This window comes from Netta rufina, assembly GCF_964035555.1.
Source record: "Netta rufina genome assembly, chromosome: 3".
NCBI lineage: Eukaryota > Metazoa > Chordata > Aves > Anseriformes > Anatidae > Netta > Netta rufina.
Window position 1 is genome coordinate 39,891,455 of NC_140125.1, and position 22,339 is coordinate 39,913,793.

Genomic DNA, 22,339 nt, shown 5'->3' on the forward strand with positions numbered 1-22,339 from the left:
ATTATTACAGAAATCCATATCCTCCCTTTTGTACACTAATGAAAACTTTTTAGAAGAAAATATTGAGAGATCTGTACATAATACAGATTTCATAAAACTATAAATTCTTGGCACACTAGTTAGGCATATTTAACTTATGTGTGCCTAATCTGTATTTTTACTGGATTTCTCTATCCAAGAGTTCTGCTAGCTGTAGATTACTTCCACACAGAAACACACGCATCTGGGTGTTAGCATCTGTGCAAGATTTGATCAGTTGCATATTTGCCTGTGAATTTTCAGATGTAGGCAAAAAAAAATCCTATTTCTTGAGGACTATATAAGGAAATAAGTCTTAACATGACATCATATTATTCAGCAGCAGAGTATCAACCTGCATCACCACACAGTACACAGTAACAAGTTGTTTATTTAACATATGGCAGGAAAAGTGCCTGCTTCATCAAACTCTACATATAATGATCATCTAAACATTGCTGCTTCTACAGTGCCTTGGAAAAGTTCCCTTTCTGCTCAAAATGATTGAGTGAGGATCACATTATGGGTCTCCAGAGATCAAAATAAGACTTCTCGAAAGAAGAACGGTGTACATCTGCTTTACTGTTGAAGGTTGCATAATATCAACCATATCTCAATACCTTTTGGCGTCCTGGAAGACTAGCCCAAAGCAAATACACACCAGGAACAAGATCTTGCATTTCTTTGATGCTTTCAGATTACTCTAAGAGACATAGCCAGAGAGATAAACGTTCATCATCTCGTCCCCAAGGAATAGAAACATTTTTTAAGAGTCATAATTAATAATTAAGTGACTCATCTTCCTAAGATGCCTGCCTGACATTGAAGACCAAAGTGACTTTGCATTGTTCTGTAACAGTTCCTCCTCATGAAAATATTACTCTTGCAATATTGTCAAGATTTGTGCAATCCTAAATGGTCAGTCAGTGTGCCAGGTGCCTAACTGGGAGATGCCCAAGGGAAGTTCTTCAACATCACTGGAAGATTTCAAACTTTTTCTCTTGTAAGCCCCCTTCTACTAGTTCTTTCATGCCAAAACTCCTTTTTCCCCCTACTATTTCCAGTTCTTCAGAATCCCAGTCCAGAGCCCACCACTGCTGGGGTGCCTTCCATTAACTTTTGTACACCTGGGATATTTCCCCTATTACTTTTTACACAAATACAAATTGCACAGATAATGACGACAAATACAAAGCATCTTTAACAGGATGGAAATGGGGTCCATCCATGGTCTCAGATTTCTCTGAGAGGTAGATTACTGAATAAACATAAAGGCTTTGGTCAGTTGAGTTTGAAACACCTAGACAAATTTCTCGAGAATGTGAAGCAAAGTGCAAGCTCTCTAATTACATGAAAATAATTATAGTGTTTTACATTTACATTGCACACTTCTGTCTTGGAGTTGGCCACGGATTATTGATCCAATAGAGATGTGAAGATCCTTATTCAGCTAGAGGGAAAAAAAAAATAATAAAAAATCATAAAGAACATGACTATTGCCTTTAAAAATTAATCCGTGAAAATAAAAATGCTCCTGACTCCTCCCTCCCTGTTTGTAGCTCCTTGCCACAGAGGATTTTGAGGTGACCACAGGCACACTCTTTCTCCTTTAACTTTCCCTAGCTGAAACTTTCCCCCATGATGTAGCCTCCTCATACTTTCTGCAGCTGTAGAGAAAAGAGATGTTTTATGGACTGAATTCATCCTCTCCCATCCCTCCAGGAGTCTGTCACCCAGCTGAAGACTTCATCCCATTTAAGGCCAGAGATCACTGCAGCCAGCCTGGGCTGGCCTCCAGCAGTCCCAGGATCATTTTTGCTATCTACAGCCTCCTCTGCTGTCACTGGGACTGTGTTTTCTTCTTTTGTTTTGCAGTCTGTTTAATCTTTTTGCTCTGACCCATTACACTAATGGTCCCATTTCTGTTCTCTCTAGTCAAATGTCTCAAAGAGCAATCTGATGAGTTAGGAGAACCATCTTCAGGCACAGCCCTCTCCTTACTGAATTAATACTGCTTGTTCACCTCTGCCAGCCAGAAGTCTGGCATCCAATTTGGCATGGAGCACTTTTCCTTCCCTTATGTACATTAAACATGCTTATTACATTCTAGCTTCCACATCATAACTCAAGTAACTCACCCAATTATACCTCTTTACTTTCTTCTCTTGGAAGCTGAAGCTCACTTCTTTACGATGACTATAAGGCCCAGATCCCAGACTTCTTCCATGCATGCCAAATGCTGCTGCCAACCTTCCACTTGAAGATAAACATGAACATAACACCCTCATCCAAAAGTGTATTTGTTTCAGAATGCTGATCAGAGAGGAAAAAAAAATAAATAAAATAAAATAAAATAAAATAAAATAAAATAAAATAAAATAAAATAAAATAAAATAAAATAAAATAAAGAATAAAGAAAAATCCTTTATTGTGTAAAATTCTTCCTGGGCTTTGTCCAGTTTATCTCATGCTCCATTCCTTTCTTCTACCAGATCTCTTACGTGACTGAAACCAACAGGACCTCGTAATTAAGGAAATGTTTATCAAGTTAAATTACTGTGATGTGGTTATTCTACTGTTTAGATTTTTTTTTAAATGACAATCTCAGTTTTTCCCTGAAGTAAAATTAAACAAATCTTAATTAAAACAGTTAGACATACATAAATACACATAAACATACACATATACTTATATGTGTGTATATATATATATATATATATATACACTTAAACAAAAATTTTCCTGATTGTTTTCTGGCTGTGGAAGGTAGCAGATATACAAAAATTAAGAGGTAGTTATACAAGAATCCCACGCTTTGCAACTCTCTGTCACTCAGTGAAATCTTTGGCCCTACATTAAGTATCTGGTCTTCCTCTGCAACTTATGGGGAGAATGAAACTACTGGAAATGATTTAAGCACTATTAAACTCTGTTAGAAGAATGAAAAAATAAGGAGTCTGAAGAAGGTGGCACTCAAGAAGTCCCTTCTTGCAAAGTTGGTTAAAATGTGTCCCTATTGCTAAGTGAAACATGGCTAGGAACAATTCTCTGGCCCTCAGGCTAGGTCACTTGGTCTTTGAATTCCAAGTAGTGCCTCTGTGGTTCAAAAAATATATATTATTTCCTTTGAGTTTTTAGTTCTGAGTATTGGGGATAATATAAAGTATGCATTGTAAATTATTCGAGGGATATTTTAATAGCATGAAGCACTGTTGGAGTGTGGACTGAGGGCATAGAATGGGACTTGGGACTGCAAAAATTCCTGGGACAGTGTTGGAGGAGTGGAATAGCATGGGATAGAGGGAGCCAAACCAGGTACAATCTAGTGCAGACAGCAGCTTGGTAACAATTGGTAATGTGCACAGCACCCCCAGCTACTGCTGTAGAGAGATCATGGCCAAAACTGTGCCTGGGAGCATGCTGGCAGCCAAATGTGATGCTCGAGCTCATGCCCCTTCGTGCAGTATGCAGTGCTGGTGTCCACTGCTGCTGGTATCTGGTATCTGCTGGGGAAAGGCTGTACAATTACACACCTGACCAAGCACAAATGACTAGACTGTTGAAGACAATAGAAAAGGGTATAGCAGCCGAGTAGAAGATTATTTCTTAACCAGCAAGTTATAGAGCCTTAGCCTTTCCTGCTTTAGTAGCTTAACTGCCTGAAAACAAATCCAGAATTTACTGGACTGGTCTTTTCTGCATATTAAATAATCAACAAAGTCAATATCAGACTAGTCTTAAAGTCTCTGTTTAGAACAAAGATAAAATTGATGAAAAAAAAAAAATGGAATGAAATGGGACACCAGGTCTGTTTAAATTGCATAACTTTTCTGGGAATTAAAAGGTCCATGGTGCACTTGAACTGATTCAAGAACCTATGAAATAAAGGAGAGAAGATATCAAAGGGCAGAGGCAGAATTAATCCAGGAAAGAGGAGGCTTAAACAATTCAAGAGGAAAATACAGAACATTTTCACAAGTTCGGAAGTAGCAAATTTTCCACTGGAAAGTGGATCAGCTTTAAACTGCAGTTAAATTGTCTAAACTGTCTAACTTTCCACAAAGCTTTTCCCCATAGTTTTGATCTGTGTACAAAGCTTCTGAGAGAACTGCAAGACATGACAAACAAGCTAAATTGCATTTCCTAAATTCTGTAAATAATGCAATGTTGTTACTCCTTACAAATTTTTGGGAAGTTAAAACAAATTGAATGCATTGCAACATTTTATGAAATGTCACAATACATATTAATTCACATTATATATATTCAAATTCAAATTCAAATTATACATATTAATTCTCATGGTTTAAATTGATAGAGTCTTGCTTGGTTTTATTTATCCACAACGGCAAATTATATAAATTATTTAAAACGGGAAAGAAATCCCCAGTGAAAACAGATTTCTGGTAAGACAGTTAGTGTTCTTTGACACTTATATATGCGTGTGCATTACTTGCTATCTCTACCTGACATTTCAGCTTGTCCCAGTGCTGCAGTATCTGACCAGTAGGTGTGTTTATGGGCACACAGCTCAGTAGACTACGGAAGAACTCACGTAAGGTCTTCCTGCGGTGAAAATAAAATCCCACAGGTCCATAAATCCTTCTTGCTCCCCGATCTTTGCCGAGGATACCTGTGTCGAGGGGCAACTGCAAGATGGGAATGGCGGATGCTCTGGGGACTGCTCGTCTCGCTTTTGCCGTGCGAGGGATGCAGGAGAGGGTGGGACCCCCTGGGACCTCTTGGGACCGCTGTGCCCGGGGTGGGGGGACACCAGCCCGTGGTGGGGCAGGGCAGGAGGAGAAGACCACGGAGGATTTCTGGCCGTGGCCACGACGTGCGTGAGCCACCTGGGGGACGGCGCGGGGGCGGTTTTAGGCTCCTGCAGCCGCTCGTCCGGAAGCCGGCGGGACAGCAAGGACGAAGCCCTGCTTCCTCTCGGCAGCGCTGGGAGCTGAGCCTTAGAGCCCTCTAGTGAGATTTCTAGGAGCGAATCTCCCCCTCCGGCCCTCCGGGGCCGGCCTCGACGCCGCCCGGGTTCGGGGGGCCGGTTTGGCTCGTATAGGGGAGCCGAAAATCCTAGTGGCGCGGCAGGAGGCGGCTCAGGGTCTGTTTCCCTCGGGGCGACGCCCTCTCGGCGCCCCGAACCCCGTCCAGAAATTCACCGACACCCCACCCCTAAGACCCTGAGGTCCCCCAGCCCGAGGGCGGGGGTCGCACGGCCACCAAGCAGGGCACGGCCAAGGCCCTGAAGATGTCAGCTGCCTGGGGAGGGAGGGGAGAAGGAGAGGAAGGACGGCCTGTTCCTAAAAATACTCCCCGGTTACATCCCCGTGAGCCAGGGATGGAGATGGTAACAAAAATGCCTTGAATCAGTAGGAGCAGTGAACAATCTTCGTGCTTTTCCTCATCATCTTGGAATAATCAGTGGAATTAACTGAGGTCGAGGAAACAGGCTCTTGGGTTAGTTGTGGGAGGCTGTGAGAATAGGGGGCAGCCATTAAAAGAAACCTGATCGCTATTCATCAACTCGGAAGAGGGGAAAGGAGGAGGAAAAAAAAAAATAAAAGACCTTCGTTGCTCGAGCTCATACCAACCTGGTCTATCTCTGATCAAGAAGATCCCTGGAAACAAGAAGTTTACAAATATTGTCAAATTGATGCTTGTAGTGTGATTTAAGTTGTCAATCCTGCAGAAGCCCACCAGAACTTTGGACGCAGTGCCCTACATTTCTGGCTAGTTATTGCCAATCCCCTAAGGCGGAAAGCTCCCTCTCCTTATTTTAACCATATGTGCCTTTTGTTGTTGTTGTTGTCTTGTCTGTAAAGCTCTCCGCTCAGTCCTCCCGTGCCGCGGAGCATCCGAGGTGCAGCCCGCAGCCGGCACCGGGGGGGGGCTGGCTGGGCTCCGGCAGCCCCCCGACGGGTGTCCCACTGCCGCGGGACAGAAGCCTGGCTGTGGGACGGGGGGAGAACCCCAAATCAATGTTGGTGCTGGGGGTGAGGGTGAAGGAAGCGAAAACCTTGAACCCCGATCCCGAGATCGAGAATGGGCCATGAGAAGGTAGTGGGGCGGCTGTAGGATTTGTGGGGAGCACGGAAAGCTGCAGAGCCTTGAGAGGGGGGCACGGAGCCTCAAGATCCCTCGAGACCCCCTCGGACAGCCCTCCGAAGCCGTCCATCTTCCTGAAAAATGCGCAGCCGCTGCTCGGGGCCCCCCGCCCGGGCACCCCGGCGCCCCCGCCCCGCCCGGCCCCTCTCTTAGCATAATCGAGTTACCCGCTACATAGCTGGCATCCTCGGCGGCTCCCCCCGAGGAACAGCGCGCAGCTCGCTGCAAAAAGCTTCCAGTTCTTCCTCTCGCCTCAAATCACGGAACAACAAGCTATTGTTGTTTGTCTTAATTTCGTTATTCGCGGTGATCCCGGTCATGTTTTCATTTTCGGTCGGGGCAGGATCTCGGGCTCTCTACGTGCCATCTGCGATGGGCTAGAGCCCGTTTTGTTTTGAAACAAAACGCAGAATTCAACACACGCGGGAATAAAGCGCACGGGGGTGGGGAGGGGGGCTGCAAACTGCCGCCGTGGGGCCCGAAACGTGTGCGATGGGGTTCCCGGGAAGGGGAGCATGAAAGAGGAGGGGGAACGGACAGGACACGCAGGCCTGGGATCCTGGCAAGGGTCTTTACGATTTATAAAAAAGATAGCAGGAAGAGCAGGTTAACTGCTGGAGGGTTTCGTCCACGTCAGTCGTCTGGTTTTAAAGGGAAGGCATACTGTGTTCGCCTTCTACCCCCACCCCCACCCCAAAAAGAAAAAAGAAAAAAAAAATGAAATAAACGAAAACTTGGAGTTGTTTGTCGCTTGCTCTCCCTACAGCCCCTGCCACGGTAGTGGGCACGTGTGGGCAAGCCATGAGGATTGCCGGGTTGGTCATTTGCTTGCTACCAGGGCCGAGAAAAGCGTCCCACCGACACCCTCCGTCTCCCTCCCTCCGTCCCCACGCAGGGAGCTGAGGCCGACGGCAGGATTGTGAGTGTCCTGCGTGTCGTGGGGGCTTGCCATCGCCACAGCCACCGCTCTGCCTCCTGCTTCCCCCGGTGCCCCCCAGGCACAGCCGGAGGCGTTTACGCCTGTGTAAAAGGGTTATGCTGCAGGGCATGGGAGGGGGGCACAGGGGCCGCAGTCGGGGGGCCGCGGGGAAGACTGCAGGCAGGAGGCTGGGAGGCTCGGTTTCTGTGTGTCATGGAAGAGGTGCGGGCCAGCAGCCTCCCGTGCAGGCTGCTGTCTCGAAGGAGACGGTGGAGACACCGCCGAGGAGATTCTCAGATAACCGCGGCGTTGTCCTGGCACTCATTTATGGACACAAGGCAGTAACGTGCAATTAAAAGTTCCCAGGAAGCGACACGTTCAGCCCCCCCTTCCCTCAGCAAGTCCTCGTCCTGGTTAATAACGGGAGCGTTACGAGAGAAAAAACGACTTTTTTATTTTCCTCCTATTTCACAGTCACTTGCGCTGACACTGCCGGTCCCGCACGCTGCCTGGTGCTCGGCAGCGACTTCCCGGAGGGGCCAGACCTCTGCTGAGGGTGTCCTGGGGTCAGTCACACCGCTTCCCTGGCCGGGACCGGGATGAACCCGGGGCTCCTGCGCCGGGCACAGCGGGGCCGGGCGCAAGTTTGGGGCAGCCCAGAAAAGCCTTTGGCTGCGGCTGCACGGAGACACCCCTCAAAATGTTCCCGTCGGACGGGGGGCAAATGTTACCAGGCGATTGTTTCTTGCTCTGAAATATAACTGCAGTGAAGGAGCTCTTTTGCACATGCCAGAAAAGCTCCTCGCCTGATCGTTTGATTCCCTCGCAACTTGACTCGCCCCGTGCCGGGGCTCAGCAGCCGGTATCTGCTCCCTCTTCTAGCACTAATAGGAAGAATTTTCTTGCCCCAAAGTTAAAAGCAGTTATAGAGCATTGGGATCCAGCTGTCCCTAGTTTGCAATCACTCTGGGAAGCGGCGACACACGCCGCCCGGCCACCGCCGCCCGAAGTGAAAGCGCCTGCGGAGGGGCTTGCGTGTGGGGTCCGTACTCACATTTTAGGGAGCTAAGAAGAGATTTTCTCAGAGCTCCGTCCACGCAACAGGTTTTGACATCTCCTTTCCGGCTAGGGCGAACAGCTGCTCCCATTCAGCCTCCGCCGCTGTGGTTCTGAGACGGAAGGAGAGGAAGCGGAGTCAGGTAGATCCCCGATAAACGTGCAGCGACAGAGCGCGGTAGCACGGAGGCGGGAGGGGAGCCCAGACCTCTGCAGCTCTTTTGTCTTTTGCTACGGCCCCGGCCGCCGAGGGGAGCGGGACGGCGCCGGATTCTCCCTTCCGAAAGTCGCCCGGAGTAAGCACAGAGGTCGGGGATGGGAGAGGGGATCCGTGCTTCCCGGGGGTGGGAGACGGGATCTGTGCTTCCCTCGCCGTGTCTGTTCGGAGGAGCATTTTTGAAGCAGATCCCCTCTCCCACCCCGCGGCCGTCCGCTGCGGCCCCAGCTGCGCCCCATCCTCCGCTGCGGCTGAGCGGGAAGCGCGGAGAGCGGGACGCAATCGTTTCCAAACAAGCACTGTTTGAATCCCGCAGGAATCGGCCAGCGGCAAGACGCTGAGCGGCCGAGTGCTAATTCTGCTCGGGGGGGAGGGAGACTGGTGCAGGGGGGCTTTACGGACCCGCCACCGACGTTCCCAAATTCGTTTGAAACGAATGCCCTGCAAAGGAAGCCCCGGCTTTGCTCTGCGCCCCCCGGGCGAGCCGAGGCGGGGGCCGCCCGCTTCCCACGGCTTCTGCACGGCTGCGGAGAGGCTCGCACAGGTAGGCGGGCACCGGGCTTCCGAAACGGGGCTCACACGAAAAACTCCGCACGCGGCCGGTGGGTGCGCACAGGCGCCCCGACGGGCCGGGTTCTGGCCGCGACGGAGCCGCTGCCCCCCTTCGACTCCGGCTCCCTCGGCCCCGGGGGCCGGTTCGCCCGCTGCCGTTCGGCCTCGCCAGCCCCGGCCGGCTGCTCCGCAGGGCCCGGGGGCTCCGTAGGGTCGGGCTGCGGGGCGGGAAGCCGCGGCCGGGGCTTCCGAGGCCTCACCGAGCCCCCGAGGCGCAGGGGAGCAGCTGGGGGGCTGTCAGAAAGGTGGGAGCGCACGACGGCAGAGCCGAGCTGGGGAGGCTGCAAAAGGCGTCGGAAGAACTTGCTGGCGGTTGTGTTATTTCTCCCCCAAAACAGAACATTTCGGGCCGTGAAATCAGCCCTGGGGACACGCACGGCGGCGGGGGGCATCCGAGGGGCTCCCGCCGAGCGCTTTCACTTGGGCTCCCCCCCGGCGCCTGCAGCCTGAGGGCACTTCCCGAGGGGGCTGCGCCCGTCCCCGGGCCCCGCAGCCCCCCCCGGCCGGCTCTCGCTTCGCCCGCACCGAGGGGACGGGGAAGGATAGGGGGTGACAAGGGGCCGCGCGGTCACGCCGAGTGTCCCCAACTTTTATGCGTGTCCCCCGGGGCACAGCAGCCCTGCACGAGGCTGGAAGCGGTGCAGGAACCGACGTCGGGATCGGGAGAGGAAAGGCGAGTGGCGGGGCCAGGCGGGCACGGCTCGGGCCCTACCGGCAGCCGGTCCCCTCTCCGGGCAGGTACGGCCGGTGTGTAACGGGATCCCGGGTGGGAACAGGGTCCCTATTGTACGCGGGAGGCCCCTTCCCCAGAAGGCTCGCCGCCAGTTGCTGCTGGGCGCTGGAGAGGGGGCGAGGCAGAGCCTGGAGCAGGGAACTCGCCTCAAGGGCCGGGGCCGGGGGGTTCCCCCCGACGGGACCGGCGGGGGCCCGACGGGGCGGCGGCTCCCCGCTCCCCCGCTGCCGGTGGGTGCCCGCAGCGTCAATCACGACGGCAATTTCTCCCTCGCTAGCTAATATCTCAGCTCGCAGGGCCGCCTCTGAGTGGATCTGAGCAATCTGTCAAGCCAGCCGGGGAGCCACCTCAAAACAGATCGGGTTACCCCTGATTGACAGCGTCACCATGGCAAATAATTTGACTAAAACTATTGTCTTCTCCTGGCAGTCCCCGGGTCAGATAACCGGACCAATCACAGCGCGGATAATCACTTTTCATGCCAGCTTAGAATAATATTATTAAAAAAAAGGGGGAGAGAGAGAGAGAAAGAAAGGGGGGAAAAACTCCGAGAGGGAGAGGAGAGAGGGAGCGGGGCTTTACCACTATATTATGTGGGATCTTTCGGCGGAGGGGGGTGGGGGGGAAGCAGGGAGATCCCAAACCGGCGGCCGAGGGGGGTGGGGGTGGGAGAGCCGCGGCCGCTGCGAGCGCTGCAGATAGGAGACAAAAGAGGCACAAAGTTCCTCTCGCAACTCGGACTTACAAAAAGGAGGCGGCCGGGGGAAAACGCCCTCCGCGCTCGGGCTCCCGAGGCTTTCTCCTCGCTCCTCGCCTTTTTTAAGCCGCTGCCTCGCCGGGGCCGGGCGCCGCCGATGGCCGCGGCCCCCCGCGCCCGGCCGTGACCCCCGCCAGGCCCCGCCGGGCGCCGCCGCCCCGGGGCCGGCCCCGCATGCCGGGCGCTGCCCGCCGCCCCGCGCCGCTCCCCTCTATGCGGCCGTAGGGTGCGCGGCGGGGCAGGGCTCACCATGTCGATGCTCCCGACTTTTGGCTTCACCCAAGAGCAAGTGGCCTGCGTCTGCGAGGTGCTCCAGCAAGGCGGCAACATCGAGCGGCTGGGGCGGTTCCTCTGGTCCCTCCCTGCGTGCGAGCACCTCCACAAAAACGAGAGCGTCCTGAAGGCCAAGGCCGTGGTGGCCTTCCACCGGGGCAACTTCCGCGAGCTCTACAAGATCCTGGAGAGCCACCAGTTCTCGGCGCACAACCACCCCAAGCTGCAGCAGCTCTGGCTCAAGGCGCACTACATCGAGGCGGAGAAGCTGCGGGGGCGACCCCTAGGGGCGGTGGGCAAGTACCGGGTGCGCCGCAAGTTCCCGCTGCCCCGCTCCATCTGGGACGGCGAGGAGACCAGCTACTGCTTCAAGGAGAAGAGCCGCAGCGTCCTCCGCGAGTGGTACGCCCACAACCCCTACCCGTCCCCCCGCGAGAAGCGGGAGCTGGCCGAGGCCACCGGCCTCACCACCACCCAGGTCAGCAACTGGTTCAAGAACCGCCGGCAGCGGGACCGAGCGGCCGAGGCCAAGGAAAGGTACGGCTTCCCCCGCGCCCGCGGCCCCTCGGCTTGCTGCTCGCCCCCAGCTCCGTGGAGGCCGCCCCGACGGCACCCGTGGCCTCCGGGGTGGAGGAACCGGGAGACAGGCGGGCCGGCGCCGTGGGTGCTCCACGCGTGTCCGGGATGAGCAGAGGGGAAGGAAGCCCCCGGAGAGGCGGTCGGGCCCCTTGACCAGCCGAGGGGTAGCCGGGGGGCGGCGGGGCCCGTGCCGTCGGGGCGCGTCCTTGCGGGCTGCCCGCTGCCGAAAGGGAGCGGTGGGACGAGGGAATAAGGCGAGGGGAGCGCTGCGAAGGGAGCCCCCAAAATGTGCGCCCTGCAGATCGGGCCGCTTACGGGCAGACGGGGAGGGAAGACAACTCTCTGCCCTTGATCGTGAAATTGCACCTCGGCTTCAACACCCAGCGCGGTGCTCACGCATGCATATTTCTATATAATATCTCCTCATACCGACCGTGGCTCCGAGACTGTGCTTTTCTCGTTAAATTGAGGGAAGGGGCCGTTAATTGCCGGCAGAAGTTAATGCCCGCGTACTCGGGAGTACTTTGCCTTCAGCCGGCCCTGTGCCTTAAAGACGGGCCGAGGAAGCGAAAAGCGTGTCCCAGCTGCGCTGTGCCTCCTTCCCAGCTCTCTCGATCAGCTCGTACGTCCTGCACGGTTAATTAACAGATGATTAGAAATCTCCCGCACCTCCGCGCCACGGAGGACACGCCGTTTTGCTTTTCTGCCTATCGAGGTTTGGAACAGGCGAGCGCCTCGGCCGCGCAGCTGTGCAGCCCGGCAGGTTCGGGCTCCGCACAGATTTGCTCCACGCATTTCCCCAAACGGTGCTAGCGCTTTAATTTTCTTTCAAATCCCTGCAAGTGTTGGTTTTACGAGATGTTAGAGATCCTTTTTATTGCTGATAGCAGGGACTCACCTTCGCATATCCAAAGGAAATGAAGGTTACATTTATTCCATTTTTTTTTTTTTCCCGAGGAATCAAATTTTAAAGGTCTCCAGAGACAAATAAGATTTTTGACATTGAAAAATACACTCAACCTAATATTACACTCCAGGCGTTGGAAAACAGACCGTTCCTGGGATTGCCATTTACTCAAGGAACTTGTTCAAGCAGAGCTTTCTTTTCGATTTTTATTTTTTTGCCGCAATGTGTCTCAAGCCACATCCTGCTGCCCTCACCGAGCAAAAAATGTCGGCACAATGGCCACCCGTTCCCTCGAGCAAATCCTGAGGGATCGGGCCCCTCTGCCATGCAGCATGTTCAAGGCTTCCGCAGAAGCTTTTGAATCCACTTAAAACGCCTTCAGTATTTCAGGCAGGGCTGTGTCTACAGGGTTGCTACTTCTAATAGCCGAGTTAGCCTTGACGGGACGGTCGCCCCCACCTCATCTTACCCCTCTTATTTCGAAAAAAAAAAAAAAGTTTCTTTTTTTTTTTTTTTTTTTTTTTTTAACGGGCTTGGCAAACCTCCAGCGATTTCTCGGTGTTTACCCGGGGGTGCCTCCCGGCACACCGTGCCGCCTTGCCCAGCCAGGCAGGCGGCCGGGGCTTGAGGCTCGCCCCACAGGGAACGGGGCCCCCCGGGCTGCGCCCTCCGCGCCGGGAACGGCAGCCTGAGTGGGGGAGAGCAGCCAGGGCTCGGGAAATAAGCGAGTTAACTCTGTTTGCTCGCCTTATCTTCCATATCGGGCTATGCTTTGAGCTTGGGGCGAGGGGGGGAAAATGTCCGGTTACTTAAGCAAAAGGCAGGCTGGTGCTGGGCCGCAGCACGGAGCAATCCTGCGTGCAGCCGCCTCGCCTCGGCCTTGCTTCTCTTCAGCTCGGGGAGCAGTTTTCAAGTGTGAAAGCCTTTTTTTAAAATTTTAATCCCTTCCTCTTCCCTTCCTCCCACCCTTTCTCCCTCCCCACACCGTGTAAACGCTTTGTGATAGACGGAGGCAGAAAATGACGTTTTGGCAAAGTGACACTTTCCGCCGGGCTAGTGGGAGACTCTTGTTTACAAGTTCGGCGGCCCTTGGCCCTTTGTGCCAGACGAAGAGGCCCGGGAGGTTTGCAGAGTTTGGGAAGCCGCCGGTCCCGCGTCCCCCCGGTGACTTCCCTCCCTCTTTTGTGTTTCCTATAGGGAAAACAACGAGAATTCCAACTCCAACAGCCACAACCCACTCTCGGCGTCAATGAACGGGAATAAGACAGTTTTGGGGAGCTCGGAGGACGAGAAGACGCCGTCAGGGACCCCGGATCACACTTCCTCCAGCCCCGCGCTGCTGCTTAGTTCCAACCCTGGGCTGCAGCCCCTGCACGGCCTGGGCCACCCCCAGGGCCCCAGCGCCATCCCCGTGCCCAGCGCCGACCCCATGCACCACCACAGCTTGCAGGACTCCATCCTCAACCCCATGTCATCCAACCTGGTCGATCTGGGCTCTTAAAACCGTGTACACGCTCCCTCCTTCGCGCCTCCTTTACTCTTACATATTTTTTTCCTTAATCTTACCAGAGACTTTTTGAAAGCGATGACAAACTCCTTAGTGGAAGTGTTGTGTGCCCTTTGGCAGCAGGCTGGCTGCAGGTTTGGAAGGCATTGGACTCAGCTGTGGGCAGTAATGGTGTAAAAAGCCTGGAGGGTTGCTTAAAGCTGGTCCCAGGTGGGGACAGGCTGTCAGACAGGGCCTGTGGCTTTCATGCCAGGCCGTAACACGGTGCAGTGGGGCAGCTCCTCCCAGCCTTGATTTCCCAAATCTCTCGGTGATGTTGCTTGGTCGGCCCGGTCTGTGGGTGAAGAGGCACATTGTAATATTTTTTTTCGGGGGGTGGGGAGGACGGGGGGGGCGCAAGGCCGCTGTTTACATGCCTGTTGGGAAGTTTCGCATCGCTCCCGCTATCCTATTGTAGTTATGTATCTGTGGCAGGTGTACGATGTACAATTTCAACTAAGAATACAAAAGTTGTAGTCAAATTATAGCAGCGACACGCTCTAGGCAGACTCTGTAACCTTCTTGTAGCTGATGCTATGCAGAGAGGCGGCTTCTACGGCCTTGTCCATGTGGTGCTTTCGCCATTTGCTGGGTGGGAAAGGAAGAGATGGCCCGAGCCCGGTCCCAGCAGAAAGCAGAGCGGGGGGGGCAGATGCTGCCCGCGGCGTGCACCGGGGGCAGGAGCGGGCTTTGAGAGAAGAGGAACTGCTGCTCGAGTTTAGACCTAAACGACATTATCAACCGCAAGTCACCCGACCTTAGTTTTGTTTATTGTTTATATTATGTGAATACATTCTTTGGAAAATATTTCTGCTTTTATTTTATAATAAAATTTAGAAATCTAGCTCGGCGTGCGCTTGCATCACTCGTGGGCGGGATGCATTTGGGCTCTGCCCGACTGGTAGCAGACCCGCGGTGCTCGGGCACCTCGGTAGCCCGGTTGGCCCCACGGGTGGTGGCCATCCCCGGAGTTCCCCCGGTCCGGGGCTCTCCCCCAGCCCGCCACCTCACCGGGACGGGGGCCGGTCTGCTGCGGCCGTGGGTCCGTCCTGACCCCGGTGCACCGTGGAGGGCAGTGGTGGAGAGGCAAGGGCCCGAAGATGCTTCCTCCAGAGCCTGTGCGGGAGTTTGTGACAACGGGAATGTTCTACTCTTCTCTTTTCTTTTTCTTTTTTTTCTTTTTTTTTTTTTTTCTTATTATTTTGTAGTTTAGGCTATTTTTCGTAAGCACGGGGTGGCAAAAGAGGCAGGCACGTTGCTTGCAGTTTTGCTTCGTTAAGGGATAGGAGCTAAGGCTGGCTTCTTACGGTGATGGGCAGGGTTGGAAGCCGAGAGAGGCAGCGCCCTTTAGTCGCCCGGTGTGGGGCTGCGCTGTGTTTCACCCACGGTGCCTCATCCTCGCCAGCAGCTCTTTGCTAGAACCCCAAAGCAATATATCATCCAATTGAAACTTTTCTCGGAGTTTCTTTTATGCTTATTTCCTCCCCTAAAATGAGTTTCTTGTGAAAAATAAGCCGAGAAAACGATATGGCTTCAAGCTGGATAGAAATATGCGTGGATCAGCAAAGATCGTGCCCAGGTTTCAGACGCTGGCTGCAGCTTCAGTCAGCTAGAGTTTGGTGTGGGCAATGTCCTAATTTGATATTATCGGGGGCTGGATTAGCACCTTCTGAGTTTGTAGGTGTCCGCTAAAAGCACTGTTCTCTGAGGGCCCCGGTAAAGTCTCTAGCAGTGAGGGTGTGAAGTTCAGTAAGGGGGAAGATCGTCCTCGAAAAAGACCCCTCTTGCCCCTGGTTAAAAATCCAGTGTCCTCGTTATGCTGGGGTTCAGTGGGGCAAGCAAGATATTGCGTCATTACAGAGGAGAAGGTACCTGGGCTACTTGATATATTCAGGGTGATGCTTCTCCCATTTCGGCCCTTTGGGGTAGTTTTCCAGCAGTGGAGAAGATGCGCCTGCTGCCTCTGCTGCGAGAGCGTACGAGTGTGTTCGTGCGTGCACACGAGTCTAAGGGGCAGATTCTGTTATTTCCGTTGAGGGACATCTAATAATTTTAGCTATGAATTTTAATCCTTTGAAAATATACATTTCGCGTGTATAGGAATCACTGCTTCCTAGGGCTACAGAAGTTCCCTGCTCCCTATAAGATAACACATGCAGTGGTGCAATATTGCAAAGAATGAATTAATTGGCTAGTTAATTATTTAGTATTTTTAGAGATAGAAGTAAAGTTTGGGATCTGCGGAGAAAGGCAGAATGCCTGGGTTAATAAAACATGGCCTCGAAACCGACATAGAGCCTTAAGGCTTTGACCGCTGGAGAAAAAAAAAAAAAAAAAGAAAAAGAAAAAAAAAAACGATTAGAGAAAGACTAAAGCCAAGATGGGGAACATTTAAAGAAGCAGTATCAAAACAGGATGGGATGTAGGTGGTTAATAAAAGGTCATATTGCACGGAGGAGGCAGAATTCGATCGGGGAAAGCAAATGAAGGGCTGACAGGGTGAGAAGGCCCTTTGAAAGCTAGGGGCGATGAAAACTCCTGTAAATTGCAGAGAGGATCGCTTATAAACGGAGAGAGGAAGAGAACGCAAGTCGCTGAAGTCAATTAAAGGCAGCCAGAAACCGAAATCATGCAGTCAAAAAAAAAAAAAAAAAAAAAAAAAAAAAAAGAAATCTGGAGGTCAATCTAGCATTAAGGGCGCACACAGCTTAAAGCCAAGCTGATGGGAGGTGTATAATACAACCTGAAAAGCCGTACATGTTAAGACTCATTTTATCGGACCGTACTTGCCTTAGTAATGATGTTTGGTAAATTAGCCCAAATCCCCCCGATTTTCCACGCACAAAAAAAAGTTCCCGATAGAGGAATATGCCGAAACTGACGTGACTAATCCTCGGTTTTAAACAGATTAGTTATGATTCACTAGCGTTATGTTACACGGGGCAGATTTCATCTCCGCGTTGTTTGTTTGCAGGGTGCACCCGCAGGTTTCGGGGCATAAATAAGAAGTCGCTCCGGATCTGGCAGGCTTTAGCCATGAAATTCCCCCTGGCTAATTCGGGAGGGGGCCGGCAAACCCCACCGCCGAGCCCCCGTAGCGCAGCCTGGCTGGCTGAAGCCCTCCTTCGAGTAGGGGCTGGATTCGGTGATCCCTGCAGCTCCCTTCCAGCTCGGGATATTCTCTGATTCCCTGATTCTGTGACTTCTTTTGGAGCCCGTTCTCAAGAGCAATGGGAATATCAGGCCGCCCCTGATAAGCCACCGAAACCCCGCTTCCCTTCCCCGGGTGCTGCTCCCCGACCGCACAGGGGGTCAGCGGGGGGGAGGAGGTGGGAGGGCAGGGGACAGGTGGGGGACATTGGGGGGGGGTTGGGGGGACAGGGGTTGCCCTTGGCAGCGTGGCCACAGGGGCGTCACCACCCTGCGACAACAAGCGGGGCAGGCGGGGCACCTCCAGCCCCTCGGGACGGTCCTCTCGGTGCATGGCATTTGTTGGGGGGGTGGACCTCTCTCGGTCTCTCGTATAAGTGTATACACAAACATATAGATAGCTGGGTAGAGGGATAGATAGATGGATAAATAGGTGGTTGGTTGGTTGGTTGGATGGATGGATGGATGGATGGATTAGAAATGTGTGAATGTGTGTGCATTATATTTGCCCTCAAACCCAGAACTTAACCAATTTACATAAGGAATGCAGCATTTACGGCCCCCAGAACGGTAACTGGAGTCATTCCTTTAGAGAGCGGGGCGCTGAATATTCACGGTGTGCTCGAGCAGATTTGTTCTGTTGGGCAGCACTGGGCTTCATTACGTGACTGTCAGCTGTCCCGGTGCTGGGCTGGAGAGGGGCCGATGAGAGGACCCGGGACAGAAAGCCGTTCCGTCTGTCCTGCCGCCCTGCCGGGACAGCCCTGCCGGTCGCGGGAGAGTGTCCCGACAGGCTGCTGGAGGTGGGGGTTTGCTGCCCATGTCGTGACAACCCGCCTCCTGCAAGTCCTCGCAAGAGCTTGGGGCGAGCAGCACCCCCCGGGCAGCTCAGCCGCATCTCGGCTGCCATGGGGGCTGCATTTTCTTTCGACGATACAAGCCGGTTTTGCAGGCATTCGCACGTCCTATAGGAGAAAAATCGCCTGCTTGGCACATTTCTGGAGGGCTGCCCCGGGTAAAGCTATTTTCCTTCCTCTCCTCCCTACCCCAGGCTGAGCAGCTCGGGTCCAAGAGCATCCCAGTGTGAGGATGAGGGGGGATTTCAACCCCAAAAGACGAGCGAATCCCACTGCCTGCCCAGGGGGGCTTGTGGAAGGCTCTCGGGCTCCTGTTACCAGCGCCGGAAATAAAATCTCCTGCCTTCTTTAGGAGAAACAAATGCAGCCCGGAGTGAGCAGGCTCTTGCCTTCAGCAAACCCTCACTTGAGCATGACAAATAATGTAGGGAGATCGCGATGAAAACGCTGGCCACTGCCCCGTGCTGCAGAACTCCTTAACTTCCTCTGCTCAGTGAATCAAAACGCTGCGGCTCCGGCAGCCAAGAAAAATACACTGAAGGGAACTTTCAGTGCTTCAGCACACAAGGAAAAGGTGAGGGTTTTGTCTGAAGGAGAGTGGCTCTGGGGTTTGGAAAAACACATCCTTCAACTGCCGATCAGGGATGGGAGAAGCGGTTCGTCCCGCTGTGCTGCGGGAGCGGGGCTCCGGGGCACCGCCGGGGAGGCGGCTCCGTGCCGGGGAGAGCTCGCGTCCTTCCCCGTGAAGGTTTTCATTATCTTATCTTATCTTATCTTATCTTATCTTATCTTATCTTATCTTATCTTATCTTATCTTATTTATTTTATTTATTTTTTTTTTGGTCTCCGTCCCTTCTGCCCAACCCGTGTTTCTTAAAAAAAAAAAAAAAAAAAAACAGACAGACACACGGAAACAAATTGAGGCTTTACCAAGAGGCTGTGACTCATAGGGAAACGGGGAAGGTTAGTGGGAGCTAAGGTGAGCAGGCAGGTAAAGCGTTACATCAGCACACAGTAGTGCTCGGGAGAAGGGGGAGAGGAGAAAATACTTGGAAAGATGAAAATCGCACATGTGCTTCTGATGACCCCATTAGATGCGAAGTCCTCCAGGAAATACATATTTGAAACAGCCAGGAAAAACAAACATGCCTTTTTTAGACTTGCTTGTCCCGCCATGAAAAATGCAAACCTCGGTATGGTTCGTGTGTATTTAGGGGGCGGGAGGGAGGAAAGGGGATATAGATTTTGTAAAGAACCCGATGAAAGCTGCCTTCATCAGGAATATTCATTTGCGCTCCTCCGCTCTCCAAAAATAGGCTGCAGCGTGAAAACCGAGGCAGTCGTTAAAATTACCGCGTGTGAGCCGGGCATCCGAGGCTGAAAAGCGACTGTCAATAGCTCGCCTGGGTGTCAACATAGGCTGGCTGGTCAACAAGACTGGCTGGCAACAGCGAGGAAGGAAAAAGAAAAAAAAAAAAAGGAAAAAAAAAAAGAAAAAAAAAGAAAAAAAAAAAAAAAGGAAAAAAAGAGGGTTGGGGGGGCGAAGAGTAAAGAAGTGCAGCTTTATAAAGCCCAGGGTATGCTGCGGAGTTGGACGGAGTCCAGTGGCTCCTGTTGGAAGGGCGATTTTTGGTTCGGGGCCGGGCAGAGCCGCTAGATGGGATAGGACCCCCCCGCGATGGGACCCCCCCCCCACCTTTCCGAAAGACGCTGTGAGAGGCGGCCAGGCTGGAGTCGGGGCAGGGAGATCAGGGACTCGGTCCCAGAGCACCTGAGAAGCAGAGGCACGACGGCAGCTTCCCAATCCCCGGGACCCCGCTGCAGGGACCGTGGGGGAGCCCGGGGGACCTTTTGGCCCCCTCCCCGCTTTCCACCGCGGAGACCCCACAGGCCGGGGGGGCTCAACGCCCGCTTGCTGGGTCCCACTGCAGAGCCCCGCTTTCGGCCGCGGCTGCCCGAGCCCCGACGGCAGGTGCCCGGCAGCGGCCCCCTGGCTTTGGGGGGAAAGTCGGGGACACGCAGGCTCTGGGAGCCGCGAGGGTGCGTGGCTAATCATGCGTGGGGGGACATCTCCCCCTGCGCGCTGCCGGCAGTGCCCGGGTGTCCAAAGCCGCCCTCTACAGCGGGGTGCGGTTAATTAACGCGGCTCATTAACGTCCCCGCTGTCACTGGGGAGCTGGGTGACGGCGGCAGGCATTACCAAAGCTCGAGCCGGTGGCAACCCCGGGAGGGGCCCGACCCCACAGCCGGGCCCTCCCGTCTGTTTTCTCCCGACACCGTGAATCCCGCGGCCTGGGGCTGTGTGTGCGCGGCACCCGGACCCCCCGCCCTCGGAAGCCGGCTGCTCGCCGCTTTTGGGGCGCGCACGGCGAGCGGGGGGCAGCTGCTGCAGCAGCAGGGTTGGGAAACCTCCCGGATTCAAACCTCCCGGACTCAAACCTCCCAGGGGCGCAGGGAGCGGCGTGCGGGAAGGATTCGGCCCGCGCCGCTCCCGGGCTTCGTAGGGGCGGAGGGGGGCCGTCCTCCCCACCCGCGGTGTTTGAACGGCAACCGAGGGGGCCACCGGCACCGCTCCCCCACACCGGGAGCCCCGAAAATGTCGGTGCTTTCTCCTCCATAGGTGCGACAAATCCCCCTGTGCCACGGCTCTGCGGCGGGGCAGAAAAAAATCCCCGTATCCCTTCCAGCCTCCAGGGGCTTTTGTTTTTCCCTTTATTATTATTATTCGTCTCTTTACCCTAATTATTCTACATCTGGTGTATTCATTACATCGGCCGATGCCGGCCGATTGCAGCTAGAGCTGCCTTGAAGATATTCACCGGGGCACTGCTTCCCCCGACATTCATTTAAAACAAACCCCCTGACCTGGGCAGGAGGGGAGGAAGGACGGGGCCTGCCGTCGAGCCCCACGCACATCGAGGCACACGAAGGGGGGGGCAGCCCCGTGTGCAGGGGGAGCTGGAGCCGGGGCGGCTCTGCGAGAGGCTGCGAGGGGCTCCGGCGTCAGTGCGAGGCGAGGTTTGAGCCTGATGCCGACCCGCCCGGGTGGCGTGCTTTGCCATTTCGATGGTATCTCGCTTTTGGAGGCATTTTATGGCCGGGGGAAATCTAATCCAGTGAAGAGAAAGGAAGAGAATACTGTTGGCGTAGAATGAACTCCGTGTGGTAATCTTCGGGCAAATGGAAGGGTTTCGATGCCAAAGCAAAGTGTTTGCTCGTCGGGTCTGCTCATACTCTGAAGGGAGGCGAAGACACCATTTGAGAAATCCAGCTGGTTGCAAATCATACATTTAATCTCTCAGCTGGAATGATTTAATGGATCAGTATCGAGTAACAGTCCTGGAAAAGTAGCCTCCTAAAAAAACAGAGATAAATCCTGATTGAATAATAGTAAATGAAAACCGTGGATTACAGCGACTGCAAGGCACTATTTGCTTTGCAGCCCTCGAAGGATACTGCCTCCGAGGGGCCAGAGCCCCGTGTGTCATCCAGGGGCGGCGGGGCAGGTCCCGGCACCTAGCGGCGTCCCCCAGCCCCTTGGGGAGGGCTCCCCTCTCTCCCCCGTCCCCCCCTTTCCCGTCCCCATATCCCTGGCACCCCCCGAAGCAGCGGAGCAGCGGCACAGGCTGCTCGCCCCCGAAACGTGTCGTCGGGAGACCAAGGCTCTGCGCCTCCGGGATGCGCTGCGGAGAGGGGCAAGGATGGGGGCATGCAGGGAGAAAAAGGGGCCAGGGGTCCCTTCGGCAGCCGGGGCTGTGAGATGTTTTTTTAACCCTCCGGGGGCCGTAACTTTACCCGGGCTTTGACGGCTCGGGTAGAGGAAAGCTCTCGACAGGGTGTGCGAAAGCACTTGTCTCGGCTCTCCCCGGCCGAGGTCATTATGGTGCTTAATTAAAAACCCTTCCTCGACGGGGCAGGTGCCCCCGGCCACACCAGCTCCTCCCGGGCCTTCGGGGGCGCAAGAGCAGAAGGAATAACCTGCTCCCGGCCCGGCAGAGAGAAGCGGTGCCCGACTCCTCTCCATGTCCGTGCCGCGGAGCTGGGTGTTTTTTGAATTTATGATGGTTTGGAGATTTTTTCTTTTTGTTTTGCCAGCAGCCACCCTCTTAGGTGGATTTTTACTCTCGCTATTCCAGGGTGTTTCATGTTACCAGGCGCTGTCGGAGATCGTCGGGGACAGGCTCACCCGCTCCTGTCCCCTCTCCGGGCGAAACCTTCCTATTCCGAAATTGCGAGGAGCGGGGGTCACCGCTTCCCCGGCCGTGCCACCCCCCGGCCCGGGGCCGTGGGGAAGGCTGGGGGCCGGGGGGCCCCGCAGGGCTGGGCACGCCGAGCGGCATCACCCGTATAAGGAATGCAATGCGCTGCAATGCGGAGAGCGAGAGCAGGCAGCACAGCATTAGCACATTTTTGTCATTAAATGTACTCGAGCTGTAATAGTTGTTTATATTTACGGGGCATTCTTGAACGCAAACCACATGCTCGAGTCATCCATACATGAAGCTGGAGTCAGTGGAAAGTTGTGCTTCCCGAGGACGGCTCTGGGGGACAAGGGCAGCTCAGGTCAAAATCAGTTTAGTTTGGCGTTACCTATTTATAGAGAG

At 54.0% G+C, this 22,339-nt stretch overlaps 1 protein-coding gene and 1 long non-coding RNA gene across 2 annotated transcripts; one reads left to right on the forward strand and one right to left on the reverse strand.

The window, feature by feature from the left end:
- Nucleotides 1-1,012: 1,012 nt before the first annotated feature.
- Nucleotides 1,013-10,805, reverse strand: LOC311207512. The gene is made up of 4 exons (XR_014618270.1): nt 10,673-10,805; nt 8,103-8,217; nt 2,157-2,331; nt 1,013-1,468 (listed from the first exon to the last, which is right to left on the reverse strand). It is a non-coding gene; the product is annotated as an uncharacterized lncRNA (long non-coding RNA).
- Nucleotides 10,370-14,572, forward strand: SIX2 (SIX homeobox 2). The gene is made up of 2 exons (XM_084283596.1): nt 10,370-11,233; nt 13,380-14,572. Exons 1-2 carry the CDS (start codon nt 10,674-10,676, stop codon nt 13,681-13,683), a joined length of 864 nt encoding a protein of 287 aa, XP_084139722.1. The 5' UTR covers nt 10,370-10,673; the 3' UTR covers nt 13,684-14,572.
- Nucleotides 14,573-22,339: the final 7,767 nt, after the last annotated feature.